The sequence below is a fragment of the Dipodomys merriami genome, unplaced genomic scaffold (genome assembly GCF_024711535.1).
Source record: "Dipodomys merriami isolate MVZ:Mamm:240054 unplaced genomic scaffold, mDipMer1.0.p SCAF_81, whole genome shotgun sequence".
Lineage (NCBI taxonomy): Eukaryota > Metazoa > Chordata > Mammalia > Rodentia > Heteromyidae > Dipodomys > Dipodomys merriami.
This window is the reverse complement of record NW_027206413.1, coordinates 1,789,159-1,804,761: the sequence shown is the minus strand read 5'-3', so window position 1 is coordinate 1,804,761 and position 15,603 is coordinate 1,789,159. Positions and strand designations below refer to the sequence as shown.

General features: G+C 47.9%; 1 protein-coding gene across 1 annotated transcript; it reads right to left on the bottom strand.

Moving 5' to 3' along the window:
* Positions 1-6,071: 6,071 nt before the first annotated feature.
* On the bottom strand, positions 6,072-14,084 carry LOC138819695 (E-selectin-like). Its single transcript, XM_070011201.1, has 11 exons — positions 14,048-14,084; positions 13,121-13,504; positions 11,266-11,373; positions 10,688-10,873; positions 9,251-9,436; positions 8,913-9,101; positions 8,547-8,723; positions 7,931-8,041; positions 6,830-6,851; positions 6,652-6,724; positions 6,072-6,152 (listed from the first exon to the last, which is right to left on the bottom strand). The coding sequence occupies exons 1-10, from the start codon at positions 14,082-14,084 to the stop codon at positions 6,667-6,669; spliced, it is 1,458 nt and encodes a 485-aa protein (XP_069867302.1). The 3' UTR covers positions 6,072-6,152; positions 6,652-6,666.
* Between the last annotated feature and the right edge of the window lie 1,519 nt (positions 14,085-15,603).

The window sequence follows — 15,603 nt, the reverse complement described above, 5'->3', positions numbered from 1 at the left end:
CTCTCCCTCCATCCCTCTCTCCCAATCTCTCCTTTCTAACCCTCCTTCTCCCCTAGCCCTTCTTTCTCCTCCCCCCCACAAACACCAGGCTAACTCCCGTCTGCACAAGAAAGGGATCCTTGATCATTCCACAGATTGGAAGGTTGTACTTGACACAAACGGACTATGATGCCAAATCCAGTGTTGCTGGCCAGCCCGCCAGGCTGCTTTTTCCTCCCTCTTTCTTTGACCGCCCTCTAGTGGAAACCTGCTACCAGCGTGTCCTGAGGAGGCCGGGAGAGGCCAAGGCCGGCCCAGCACTGGAGCGCAGAGGGACCCGGGGTGGGGGCTGGAGAATCCTCATGATCCGGCAGGTTGAGCGAACCCCTTCCTACAAACGCGAAGGTAGTAATAGTGGAGGAAGTCAGCTTTTGTCCCAGGAACATTTCAGGACTCCAAAGGCCATTATCTCCCATAAAATGTGAAGGAAATAAGATTTCACAGGAAGTTGGGTCTCAAATCATTACCTAAGAATAATAATAGAAGTAAAAGAAACCAGGCCACTGACACGATCGTATTTGCATTGTAAAAATATAAAACTGGTAAAAATATCCATATATAAATATTTAATCTAAATATATAGTTGTAAACAATGTAAACTTATGAGTGTATTACAAACATCATACTGTACTTAATTGTATATGCAATATGTAAACATATATTTATAATATAATGTACAATATTTTATACTTTATATTGCTACTATGTGCATGTAAATATGAATATAGAAAACTACAAAATAATGAACGCTGTAGAGCTTAGTACCTCTTATAAATGACCTATTCAATCTTAGTAATAGCACTGTGCTATACAAACTATTACTCCCACGTTAAGGAGTCTCAGAGAGGTTAAGGGAGTTGCTGTGAAGACATACTGGTTTCTGAACTGAGGCCAGTTCCTTCAGAATGTAATGTTTCAGATCATTACACTGAATTTCTGCTATGGCCTTGGAAGACAAGACAAAGGAGTATGAACTTGGAGCCAAGGCCTGGGAAAGTACCAAGACAGGGCTGGGAAGGTGGCTCAGTGGCAGAGTGCTTGCCTAGCATGCAGGAAGCCCTGGGTGCGATTCCTCAGTACCACATACACAGAAAAGACCCGAAGTGGTGCTGTGGCTCAACAGGTAGAGCACTAGCCTTGAGCTATAGAAGCTTGGGGGCAGCGCCCAGACCCTGAGTTCAAGCCCAGGATGTACCCAAGATGGTTCCTCTAATTCTCACGTGACCATATTCAGTCAGGATTTCAAGCCCACAAATCCTCTGAGACTTCTCTCAGCAGACTCCCCTCCCACCCCTTGCTGGCCTTCTTCTTGTTTGCCCAGGCTGCTCTGATTTCCTGCAACCAGCAATGCCTATCCTTCTCTGTCTATATGAAAATCTCCCTCATCTTCTCTGCTCCTAAAGCTTTATTCTTTTTTCTCTGCTCCCACTGATTCACGTGCCATTACTGGGATTTGAACTCAGGGCCTACATTCTCACGCAACTTTAGCAAACTAGAGCAGTCAATAATATTCTAGATCTTGCAGGTCCCAACAGGTTAGACAATTTAAGATCTCTCTTTACAAAAAGAATATCAAAGTGTGAATATGTTTCTAGGTCTCAGGCCCTGTGATGCTAAACGAATTTCCATTGGTTTCAAGGTAAATCTATGTGGAGTGTGCGTTGTGTATCTGTGAGTGTGCGCATGTACACATGGGCTTGAAAGAAGATCCAGACGTGAGCCTCTCCCGTCTGCGGCATCCGTACTGTTTACTCACTGTCTCTCATCTCTTTCTTCTAATTTTCCTTCTTTCTTTCTTTTCTCCATTGCAACTTTGTCTTATGCTAATTTTCTACGTCCTGGTCCTTTGACTCCCCTACCCCTTCAACGTCTTTATTAGTCTCTAGTTCTTAGGATACTCCCAAGCTCTGTGACGATTTGACTGTTGAAATAATTAACTAACATTGTTCCAGAGAAACAAGTAAAATGTGGATAAGCATGTGTGTGTGTGTTTATTATAGGAATTAAGTCACATGATTGTAGAAGGTCTTATAATCTACTCCCTGCAAACGGCCAGAAAACCCCAATGGCATAGAATTCCATCTGCCTCCCAAGGCTCTGGAGCCTCAGCACCAATGTCCAAGGGCCGGGACCACGGTGTCCCAGCGCAGAGAGGAAGCTCACCTTCGGCCAGGGTTTTCTTCAGTTCAGGCCCTCTAAGACTTCATGAGGTCCATCAACATTGGTCAGGGCAGTCTTGTTTCTCCGTCCCCACAGTCAGATGCTAAACTCTTTTGGGAACACACACACACACACACACACACACACACACACACACACACACACACACACACACACACACACACACACACACACACACACACACACACACACACACACACACACACACACACACACACACACACACCACGCAAGGCACTAGTGGCTCAAACCTATAATCCTAGCTACTCAGGAGGCTGAGATCTGAGGATCCTGGTTCAAAGCCAGCCTGGGCAAGAGAGTCCACAAGACTTATCTCCAATTAACCACCAAAAAAGCCAGAACTGGAGCTGTAGCTCAAGTGGTAGAGCTTTAGCCTTGACAAAAAAAAGGTCAAGAACAGTACCCAGGCCCTGAGTTCAAGTCCCAGGACTGGCACACACAAAAATAATCCTTAAGATAGTTTAAGGTTTCCTGTACTTTTCCTGTTAGTACTGTTAATGTTTTTATCAAACCACTGACAACATTAGAAATGTAAAACAAAGTAGTATTTACTTAATCCCTCTCCTCAAAGTTTGTATTTAAATTATATGATGTGAGGTCATTTGCAATAATTCACAGGTCCCAAATGTGTTGATAAATGATCATATGATTTTTTGTACATTGTTATAACTTACTATCATCTAAAGAGCTCAAATGCAGATTGAATCTCCTAGTCCCTTGGATGAAGTTTTCCATAAAGCACTAGAGGTCTTACTGCCAAATGGACTGTAATGAGGTTCGAAGAAAGGGTAAAATAGTTGAATATGTAATGCAGAGACTATTAAAGCCATCTGCTGACCAGACTTAACAAGTACGAGGGACTTTTTAATTGAAAAGTTATTTTTAAATGAAGATGAAAATGCATTCATCTTGTTTTTCAAATTCAAGACTTTTTCTGTATTTATGAGACAAATATATACAAAACTGTGGAAATAGTTGCATACTGAGAGTGTGTGTGCGTGTGTGTGTGTGTGTGTGTGTGTGTGTATATGTTATATCTTTGTAAATGACCATCTTTTGGTCTTTGAGTAGTACTGTCTTAGTAGCCACTGTCATTACTCTACCCACGAATATCATTTAAAAAGTTGTGTGCTTACAATGAAAGGAATGTTGACTGTGAAATTAGACATTTACGTTAAGGTTACTATAAGCACTAGAAATCGTTATTGAACAAGCCTGCTAAATATTGAGAGCCTAAACCACAAAGTTAATGATTTATATATAACAATCTAGCTTTTCTGTCTAGAAGGTATCTCAAGAAGGATTTCTGTTGTTTGACTGTTTTCCTAATATTTGAACAGAGGCAGAGATTGGAATTGGTGATCTGGCTATGTATTTTGAAACACATTGTAATGCTTAATGTTAACAAGGAAAAAGAAGTATGATTTTTTTCTTACTCATTCCATCCTCTCTGAGTTTTGTCTTTGGGATTGGTCATTAAAAACAATCTCCAAGAGAAAAACATGAAGCATAGTTTCTATAGCATCTGTAGTTTCCACCCAACTATTTCACTTCTTGATGTATGAACAGAAGAGTGAAGAACATGTCTACTCCAAAATTCATATTCAAATGTTTATAGAAGCATTACTTGTAGTTGCCGAAAACTAAAAACAACCTAAAGTTCATAAATTGAGTAGAGAAAAAAAATGGCATAGCCATACAACAGAACGGAGTTCAACCACAAAATGGGATACGTACCGACACATAGGACGGGAGGGGTGAACCTTCGAAACACGCAGCACACTGGCACACTGGAGTCTTTTCATAGGAAATGCCCAAAGTGGGGAATGCAGAGCCACCCAAAGTAGATTTGGAAGTGCCAGCACTCGGGGGACGGATGCTAATGGACCCAGGACCCCCTTGTGCCAGAATCTTCCGAGCTAGATGGATGGTTGCTTCGCGTTACATTTTAAGACAGAGCATTTTGTGATACGTGAGTTGTTGGTTAAAGGCAATAGCATATATAAGAAAGAAGCTGTTTACAAAGACTTTTATTATCAAAGGTTATGGTGTCCTATCAAATAGGAGTCTGATACAGCTCAAATAAATACATATCTTCAAAATGAAAAAAATCATAATTTAACATTATGTAAATTCGGGCACAAATCACGTTTACATTTCACAGAGTTACTTCTGATGCATATGCAGAACAACGTACAACCTTTGAGGGTTTCAGAAGCATTAATAATTCTGATCATGATTTTTGTTCTTTCCATTCCTCCAACCTCCTCCCCCCCAAGAGTTTTCTGTCCTTAAAGATTCTTCCTTGTTCTGATCCTTATCACACTTCCTGCTTATTGTTGGTTTTGCCATCATCACTATTCAGCAAGAATTTTGCTGAATTTTTCCTTTTCAATACATGAAGTTCGTGGAAGGAGGGGAGAGGTTTTCTGAGTCACCTTTGGCATTATTGACCAAAAGGGCCTCCTTAACAGTAATGACTGGACACTTCAACGCCCACGTCTCTACTTATAAATAAACATAAAGATTTGTTGGCAAAACATTCTCCTCTTCCAGATCACACAACACAGAATAAAACAACTAGAGGATAACTGTTAGATGGCTTCACTTCTTGAAACTACTCTGGGTACATCCTTTTTATTTTTTCCGGCCTTGCTGGTGGCCGGTTCTCTACCACCTGAGCCACACCTCTGGGCTGACATTTTGTGTCTTAATGGAAGATTGTGTCTTTGAGGCTTTTCTGTTCCAGCTGGCCTCAAGCCTCAGGCCTCTACGTCCCAGCCTCCTGCAGAGCTGGGATAGTTCTTATTGAGCCACCAGCCCGCTGACAGGTGTGTCTCACCACCAATTAAAAGCTCCTGTCAGATGGTGTGTTTACACGCCACCCCTGACAGACATCTGTGTAGGAATGCAAATCACAACTGTGTTCCTCTATAACTTTTTCAGCAAAGGTAGTCATGAAATTGCATCTTCATTTTTTCCATTTATGTTTTTTTTAAATAAATATCAGAACATTTGACCTTATGCAAGCTTTCTATGCCAGAAACCACACATTTGTGAAAACAATATCCTGACAATACAAGCCCTCCATCCAGCTCCAATGCCTCCAAATGTACTACAACTCTAGTAAAACACTCTGAGCAGGGCACCAGTGGCTCATGCCTGTAATCCTAGCTACTCAGGAGGCTGAGATCTGAGGATCATGGTTCAAAGCCAGCCCAGGAAAGTCCGTGAAACTCATCTCCAATAAACCACCAGAAAACCGGAAATGGTGCTGTAGCTCGAGTGGTAGAGCGCTAGCTTTCAGCTGAAGAGCTGAGGGACAGCGCTCAGGCCCAGAGTTCAAGCCCCACGACCAACAACAACAACAACAACAACCAAAAAAAAAAACACTCTGAACCTCACACTGATACCATCTGCCTGGTGCTGAAATAAATTTCCTGCAGATGAATATTCAGTAAAGAAGTTGGAATAAGTAACGTTTACCCTACTATAGATTACACCAAATATGTAACTCCCTTTATTCCTTGTACTGACAGAAGAATGGTGGTAAATTAGCTGTATTCAAAACACATAAACAGAACACCATGTCTAAGAACTCTCCAGAAAGAACTGCATAAATGTGGCTGTGACTGTGTGTGGTATCCCGGCACACTGCCACACAGTTGTCTGTGGGCCTGAAAAATGTCATTTTTTTTTCCCAACTTAGAAGTAAAGTCTCTTTCCTCTGAACTCCTGACGGTTATTAAGTCTCCCCATGACAACAGCTAGGCAGTTAGTAGTTGAAACACAGCACTCTCAGAGTAGGCAAGTTATAAAAGAAGTCCAGAGATCCAGAGCCTTGGTCTCTTCATCTTTCTTGGAGAGCACAGCCTTTATCCTCAGTCGCCAACACTGTCTTGATCCTAAGACTGGGAAAGAGAAAACAGCACATTTGGTACTGAGCCTCTTGAGTACTGGCGTGCTGATAATAGAAGGCATCCTCCAGCACAGACTACTCTTTAGAAACACAGATTCCAGAACCAAATCGCCTGTGTTTGAATCCCAGCTACAGGGGCCAGACCGATTACCTCCTGTGGGCCTCCTTTTACTTCTGAATGGCAATACATAAAGTAATAGCTCAGAAAATTCCTAGTTTAGGACTGCGCCTAGAACTCAATAAGTGATGGATGAAGTGAGTTCACATCGTTATTATCTTTCAAAAAGAACTGGCTCAGGAAAGCCGCCACTCCTTTGCTTTCTCTCTGCAGAGGAAAGAAACAACTAGCAGGAAGATGAGGATTCCCTGTAGCAAATGGTAGGTTTGCAAGAGTCTAGAAGACGAGGAGAGCTTTCAGAGAAGAGGCTAGAAGATGAGGAGGACTTTCGGAGAAGAGGCTCTCCCGTGCTCCTGTCCTATTCAAGTCTTACCTGGTTCTTTTGAATTTAGTTGGTATCAGAAGGCACCGAGTGCTTTTCATGTAATTCAAAGCTCTCGAAAGTGCTGTGAAATACAGGAGAACACGACGTCAAATGCCATTTCCCCACACGAAGAGAGAAAAGCACATAGCGTGTTCAGAGGCATGCTTTCTACGGGAACGCAACATACCTGGCAGGAACAAACCGCTTTGCTGCAAGAGAGAGAAAAGACATCAATGTGGACTAACGGCTTGTCAGCAGATCAGACACAGTTTCACTTGACTCACGAGGGTTTGCAACCCCAGCAGCTCAAGGACCATATATTGTCAAATTGGTAGGAACAAAGTTTACTTAAAAAGAAAAATTAAAAAAAAAACTAACAACACAGTGACTTTTTAACACCAGGAAGTAGTTATAGGCCCAGTTTAACACCAGGAAGTAGTTTCAGGCCCAGTTTAACACCAGGCCCAGTTTGCCAATTTTTCTTCTTCCAATTTTTCATGAGAATCATGAGACTTTTCTACTGTTTATCTGGTTGTAATTCACAGGTTTGAAACCATGAGTCTGGATAGCTAGGCCTGCGTGTTCCCGCAGAGATACTCCCAAAAGTCAGATTATGTTTCAAGTAGATCTTTTTGTGTTTTGCCAGTCCTGGTGCTTGAAGTCAGGGCCTGGGCACTGTCCCTGAGCTTCTTTTGCTCAAGGCTAGCACTCTACCACTTGAGCCACAGCGCCACTTCCGGCTTTTTCTGTGGATGTGGTACTGAGGAATCAAACCCAGGGCTTCATGCATGCTAGGCGAGCACTCTGCCACTGAGCCACCTTCCCAGCCCTCAAGTAGATCTTTTTAGGGAACATTTTATCCATGTCTCTGGGTGTGGACATCACAGCAATCTTGTTGCACTATTCCAAGAGCAACACGGCATTCATTACAAACAGCGCCCCCTAGAGTTCTGCACGGCTTACACAACTAGCATTTACATTTCCTTAAACTCTGGGTTGAGTTTCCGTTCCATTACACATGCCTTTCCTGTGTGTTTGCTAGGTTATTAGTATGCATCCAATCAACATGCACTGGTTACTAGATTCCAGTTAAAATGTGCAAGAAAGCAGAGACTCATCAGCGGGAGACACACGTATATTTCTTTTTTTTTTTTTTTTTTTTTTGGCCGGTCGTGGGGCCTGAACTCTGGGCCTGGGCGCTGTCCCTCAGCTCTTCAGCTCCAGGCTAGTGCTCTAATACATGTATATTTCCACACACGTTTTAGAGTCTTTTCAGGAGCTCCCTTACCTTTCTTCCAAAAGCGCTTTAGAAACCAGAGGAGAAATGAAGTCACTGCCAGGAAGGAGGTGCCCGCGATGGAAAGTCCAGCTGCCAAGGCAAGACTGACCTCTGCGGGGGCTATGGGAACAAGAGGGAGGAAGGATCAGCAGGAGAGGCCAAGGGCTTGAAAACCTCTCAGGCCGGCCATGTGTCTGTAGGTTGGTTTCTAGGAAATCACAGAAGAGCTGCGCGTTAGGCGCCTGGGCCTGAGCCCTGCCCTTCGAGGTCTGTTGGATCTGTCCCGAGCAGCCCAGGGGCTGGCTGAGTCCTGCCAACACTTCCACCGACAACACCAACTTGCCACCAAGATTTTTCACAGTGCCACGACGTATCTGGGTTACTGCCGCCCTCTTCTCATTCTCTCTCTCTCTCTCTCTCTCTCTCACCCAACGTCTCCCATTTTCCATTTCTTATTCGTCTTCCTCCATCTCCCTTTCCCGTGCTGGCTTTCTCCCTCCGGCTGAATACGCACCAGCTCCTGTCCACGTCCGTTCTGCTGTGCACGGCCGGGTAGTGACCCCCGGCACGGCCACACGCTCCTCCCTAGCCCAGGGACAGTCCCAGCCCCTCCATCAGTGATCACCTTCGCAGGTCGGCAGCGGCCCCGACCAGGATCCCGAGGCGCCGCAGGTGAGAGCTGCCGAGCCGTTGAGAGCCCACCCCTTGGGGCACGCGAACCTGCACACGGTGCCGGCCACGGGCGCCCCGCTGCAGCTCACGTTCATTGTCTCCGGAGCGTCGAGGCCTGCACACCGGACCGCTGCAAATGACAGACACGGGGCAGAGCTCGGAGGAGCCGCTGCAAACCTCACCACGGCCTCACGAGCTGTCGCCAGCCCTGCCACTGCTGAGGGCCACTGGCCTGGCCGTGTCAGAAGCTGGGGTGAGGCTCCTGACAGCAAGGCCGTCAGGAATCACACCTGCCCCGAGGAGTCTACGCTGGGTTTACCTTGGCAGGAGGGCACCGCCTGGGACCACCGGCCCTGAGCTGTGCACACAAGCTCGGCTGCCCCCAGGATCCTGAAGCCTTCCTTGCAGCCGAAGACACAAGAGGACGTGGGGGTGAACTCTCCAGCGGGGCCGTGCGCACACTTCACGGAGCCATTCTGGGGCTGAGGGACAGCGTCACACGTCACAGCTGGAAGACAGGGGAGCACATTCCGGGGGTGTCCATGTAAGGCTGGGCTGCAGCAAGCGTGTGGGCATGGCCCTGCTCAGGAGTCAGGCTTGCCACGCTCAGTGGGGGAGAGTTCACCACCGTCCCCAGTGGAGGAGCAGTGTGTCTACCTTTGCACACCGGCGGCTCGCGGTCCCAGCGTCCAGACGAGGTGCACGTGAGGGTCTCTGCGCCTGTGACCTCGAAGCCCTCCTTGCAGCCAAAGGAGCAGGTCGTGTTCCACGGGAAGCTGCCAGGGCCGCGGGAGCAGGTGCTGAGCCCGTTGGCAGGGCTGGGGGGGGCACGGCACTCCACCGCTGCGGGGAGAGGCCGTGGGCTTTACAGAAGCTTGTTGCAGACAGAGCCAGACAGCCACCGACGAGAGCGCACCCCAGACAGAGCCAGAAAGCCACCGACGAGAGCCCCCAGACAGCCAGACAGCCACCGACGAGAGCGCACCCCAGACAGAGCCAGAAAGCCACCGACGAGAGCCCCCAGACAGCCAGACAGCCACTGACGAGAGCGCACCCCAGAGCCAGACAGCCACCAACGAGAGCCCCCAGACAGCCAGACAGCCACCGACGAGAGCGCACCCCAGAGCCAGACAGCCACCAACGAGAGCCCCCAGACAGCCAGACAGCCACCGACGAGAGCCCTCAGACAGCCAGACAGCCACTGATGAGAGCCCTCAGACAGCCAGACAGCCACCGACGAGAGCGCACCCCAGAGCCAGACAGCCACCAACGAGAGCGCACCCCAGACAGAGCCAGACAGCCACCGACGAGAGCCCTCAGACAGCCAGACAGCCACCGACGAGAGCCCTCAGACAGCCAGACAGCCACCGACGAGAGCCCCCAGACAGCCAGACAGCCACCGACGAGAGCGCACCCCAGACAGAGCCAGACAGCCACCGACGAGAGCGCACCCCAGACAGAGCCAGACAGCCACCAACGAGAGCGGACCCCAGAGCCTGGCCCGCGCTGCCACAGCCCTCCTCCTCCTCTGCACCGGCCCTCGCCTCGGCCCTTCTTTACTTGGACCGTGCAGAGCGGCTTTGGTCAAAGGAAAACCAGTGCCTCGGAGCAGAAGGCGAGAGTGACGGCTCCAGAGCAGGACTGGATGAAAAACAAGACAGGCCGACATGAAATGGCTTGTTTGGATCCCAGTGACGCCTGAAGGACCAACATTCTCCTCCCGGGACACGAGATCCAGTGAGGGGAAGAGAAAAGGAGAGACGCGGCTTGATCAGCACGGATTTGTTGGTCCCATTACGCAGAAAAGATAGGCAGAGAAAGGTGAGAATATCATCGAGACTTAGACAGGGCCACTGTGCCCACCCCGGCTCCTGTTAGGGTCACCAGAGCCTCAAAAATGCCCCTGGAGACAAGGAAAGGCTTCTTGGAGCCCACGGGTCTCAGCTTGGCTGCACCTGGTGACAGAGACGGCTAGTGGTGCTAACGATGGCGGTATAAAGACCCTTCAGTGGCGTGGGAAGAGGTTCAAGGCTGGCCGCAACCCAGGGAATGAGGGGTGCGCGCGAGCATCCGCTTGCCCGTGGGAGGGCTTACCCCGGCAGGCTGGGGGGGGAGCGCTCCACAGCCCAGAGGACGTGCAGCGTGGGGTCTCCGGGCCGCTGGGCACGAAGCCCCTGTCACAGCGGACAGAGCAGGAGGCGCTGTAGCCGTCTGGCCCGAAAGGCCCCGCGCAGTCCAGCCTTCCGTGCTCAGGACGCTCCTGGGCTGGGCAGGTCACCGCTGGAAGAAGAAGCCGAGTCACTGGTGTCCCATGGGCAGACCCCTGGGAATTCCTGAACCCCCCCCTGTGAACCCAGGCACCATGGAACTGAAAGGCCACCATCGCCCTCTTCTTTCCACCCCGCCACCTAGAGAGATCAGCTACAGTCACGGGCCATAGAACCCATGACAGTCCTCAGGCACGATGCCGGTCCCATAAACACACCTGGTCCAGGTGCCATAGGCTATGTAGAGCATCTGGGCCGGGACGCCGGGAATGGGCTGACCACCCAGGCCCAGCCTCCCCATACCTGACTGCACCCTGATGACCCAGACACAGGAAGACAGGCGCTCAAGACACTGGAGCTGATGCTGCCCTCTGCAGGGAAGGAGGAGCTAAGAACTAGACTCACCTTGCTCACACCTGAGTCCACGGAAGCCGGGGTGGCACCCGCAGGTGTAGTTGTTGATGGTCTCTATGCATTCGCCGTGGCCAGTGCACGAGGCTTCCGTGCAGGCAGCTACAGGAAGAACAGTCCAAGATGAGCGCTGCCGCAGGCTGTTTGCCTGAGTTGCTTTATGAGTGCAAGAAATGCATCGTCAATGTGCTCATGACTTTAACCAAAGTGCTTTAGACAAAATGCCAGGTCTGGGACTGGGAAGGTAGCTCAGTGGTAGAGCGCTTGCCTTGCATGCCTGAGGCCCTGCGTTCGATTCCTCAGCACCATATAAGCAAAAAGAAAAAAAAGCCGGAAGTGGTGCTGTGGCTCAAGTGGTAGAGCGCTAGCCTTGAGCTGAAGGGCTGAGGGACAGCGCCCAGGCCCAGAGTTCAGGCCCCACGACCTGACCCCCCCAAAAAAAGAAAATGCGAGGTCTGATTGTGAGGTTCACCTCTTTTTACACCCAGAGTTAATACGCAGACAGGAGAGCAGCTTTTGCTGGCACCAGGCAGAAAGAAAAACCATTTTATCCCTAGCTCTAAAGACATTTCCCCCTTCCCCAAATACACAGATGCATGCATCTATAGATACTCTCTACAGCAATAAAACTACATGCACACACATAAATGCATAATGCACACACATAAATGCATAATGCACACACATAAATGCATAATGCACACACCTAAATGAATAATATACACACATAAATGCATAATGTGCACACCTAAATGCATAATGCACACACATAAATGCATAATGCACACACATATATGCATAATGCACACACATATATGCATAATGCACACACATAAATGCATAATGCACTCACATATATGCATAATGCACACACATAAATGCATAATGCACACACTTCCTGCCTACATTCACATGAAGTTAAGAGGCTACCATGGCGGTCACACATGCTGCTTTACAGTTGTATGTTTAGGGCTGGGAATGTGGCTCAGTGGTAGAGGGCTTGCCTAGCATGCATGAGGCCCTGGGTTTGATTCCTCAGCACCACATACACAGAAAAAGCCAGAAGTGGCTCTGTGGCTCAGGTGGTAGAAGGCTAGCCTTGAGCAAAAGAAGCTCAGAGATGGTGCCCAGGCCCTGAGTTCAAGCCCCAGGACTGGCAATAAATAAATAAATATAAAGTTGTGTGTTTGAAAATATAAACTGCTCTTGGAGAACCACTGCTGCTGTGACCGCCTTCCATCTGAACTCTGGATTTCACATGACTACTTCAGGGAAAGAAGAGGAACCACATACTAATTTCATCCATTGACCTGATTATGGTTTGGAGTTCACTAATGCTGAATTGTGATGTTTTGTGTGTGTGTGTGTGTGTGTGTGTGTCAGTCGTGGGGCCTGAACTCTGGGCCTGGGCGCTGTCCCTGAGCTCTTCAGCTCAAGGCTAGCACTCTACCACTTGAGCCATCTTCCCAGCCCTTTACCAGCGTTCTTTTCCAGCCATAATTGGGTGGGTGGATTGTCTCCTACTGTAAATGTTAAACTTCTCAATAAATTTGAATTGATTGAAAAAAAAAAAATATATATATATATATATATATATAAACTAACCAGAGTAGAACCCAGTTGTGGGACACTATAAAGTTGACAAACCGTTCAAATGCTGAAACGGACCCTTCCCCTTCCCCTCCTCTCTCCCCCTCCCCCATCCCTCCCCTCCCCTCCCCCTCCTCTCTCCCTGTCGCCCGTCCCTCCCCTCCCTCTCCCTCTGCTCCCCCTCCCCCGTCCCTCCCCTCTCTCCCCCTCTGCTCCCCCTCCCCGCCCCCTCCCTCTCCCCCTGCTCCCCACGCCCCACCTGTGTAGCACAGAGCCAGCTTCTTCTTGTCGCACCGCTCATCATTCCACTTCCCAGAATCCTGCTCTCTCTTGATGTAGATCTCCACGCAGTCCTCGTTCTTCTGCTTGTTGTTCGGCTCACCCGGAGCCCAGTTCCTGGCTTCTTCAGTCAGGGGCTTCTGGGTCCCTACCCAGACCCACACGCCGTTGACTTTTCTGATTCCGATCCAGTAGTAACTTGGTGCAAAGCTCAAGGTGGAGTTTAGGTACTCAATCTCTTCCTTATTTTGAATCGCCACCAAGTGTGTGTACCTTTGCTGACAGTAAGCGCTGGCTTCGTCGTAAGTCAGGAGTTCTGTGGAGGTGTGGTAAGACCAGGGTCTACTCTCTTCAACAAGAAGCACTGAGGGCGGGGGAGGAAGGTGGAGGGTAGAGTTTACTTCTGCAGTGGTTTAACATTCCTCCTTGTCTTTGAGATATATGTATATAATGCATCCATAACATGATATATATATATATATATATGACCTTTGGAATGGCTCAAGCCTTATCAAGTTTTCAAAAGTAGAAGAACACGGGGAGGAACTAGCACTTCTTGCATTTTTCTGTTGTCACCAGCCACACTAAAAGTTCTTTATTGTCTTCTTCTGTCACCAGCTAGTAGTATACCCACCTTACAGTAGAATAACAACCAACACAGGGAAGCTTAGGCCCTTATTGTGTGCCACTGTTTGAGCACTTGAAAAGAACCATGTATTGGAACCTCATTATGACTAAATAGGCACTGATCGTCAATACTTGAGACATAATGCAACTCAACCCCTAAGAGACAAAGCCAACTGCTCCGAACACAAGCTGGTGACCAAACATCCCACAAAGGACAGCCCCACCTGCAGGGAAGAATATTCTGGTCTTCAGTGTCAGCCGTGGGCATGACATGACTTACCCACAGCCAGAATGGAGAGAAAGCCGGAGACAGTCATGACTCCGAGAGGCCTTCCAACAAAGGGTTAAACTTGAGCCGTTTCTCTGGGGAGAGGAAGTGCAAGTATGATGTTGATTATAGAATATATACTCCCTAACTGCTCACATTCTTTTACCGTGAATAGTATTTAAAGCAGCCTTATGAATAGTATTTAAAGCAGCCTTAAAGAAGTTACGTATAGATTTCCAGTGTCACACCTGTCATTGAGACATTTCCTATCATGCTGAAGTACAAAATATAAGGTTTTTATCATTTAGGCATGGAGAGAAAAGACAGGTTTTAACTACAGTGCAATAAAGCTGATTTTTTTTTTTTTGTCAGTCGTGGGGCTTGAACTCTGGGCCTGGGCGCTGTCCCTCAGCTCTTCAGCTCAAGGTGAGTGCTCCACCACTTGAGCCACAACACCACTTCCAGTTTTCTAGTGGTTATTGGCAATAAGAGTCTCACAGACTTTCCTGCCTGGGCTTTGAGCCATGATCCTCAGATCTCAGCCTCCTGAGTAGCTAGGGTGACAGGCGTGAGCCACCAGCACCCATCTAAAGCTGGTATTTTATAAGAAGGCTTTTCAGCAGATCCCTTTACCTTGAGAAATCTGTTTCGTGACCAAAGTGAGTATGGTAAAGCCTTCTGCACTTACTGTTTTTGTCAGCTGTCACTTGGCCTCCAGCTTCTCAGAGATGTGTCTGCTGCTTCGGTCTCCTCCTGCTCTCCTCCCAGGGGAGGCCAAGCCCCAAGTCCTGGGAATTCCAACTCCGCTGGAGCCTTTTATAAGAGGGTTGGTTTCCTGTGAGAGGACGCTTCTGTCCAACTCTACTGAAGAGGAAATCCTTTACAACCCCCAGAACGTTTACTAGGAGTGCCCACGATGATTAAAAAAAAGAGAGAGATGATGTCAGAAACTCTCCCTTTTCTATGCTTTATGTTTTTCATGTGACTTTATTCATAGGGCATGAATGTCTGCTTTTTTAATTCTAATCATGTAAATTCCATGTTTTTGCACTATTTAGGACTTTAACCTGCCATGTCATTGTGGTTGTTTCTCTGAGCCATGTAGGATGCTTTTCCCCCATAGCCGTCATTTGTGGATAGTCACTCACTTTTTTCTTTCATTCTCACGGACCAGCTCAGCCTATTTTGATATACACTGTCCCCGGGGAATACACCAGAAAGAACATGTTAATTAACCCTTAGATTGTGCACACGGGTGAGGACTAAATCATAAAAACTCCCTTTTACCTAGATATTTTAAAAATGCCTTGTGTCCCTACAACAAGAAGAAAGTGGGAGATGGATTTCAATGTTCCTTTCTAGAAACATTCATGGTTTGATCAGGGAAAATAATAAAGATTTAACTTAGAGCTCGCCATGGTGGGGCCTGTGACCACGCGGAAGCAGAGGCGTGGGTTCCGCCAGCGTGGGCCACACGGTAAGAGCATGCTCATCTTTAGAAATGGACACATACACTCATACGTGTTTGATAGAAAATGTTCTCACTTTTAAAACAGTGCATGTACAAA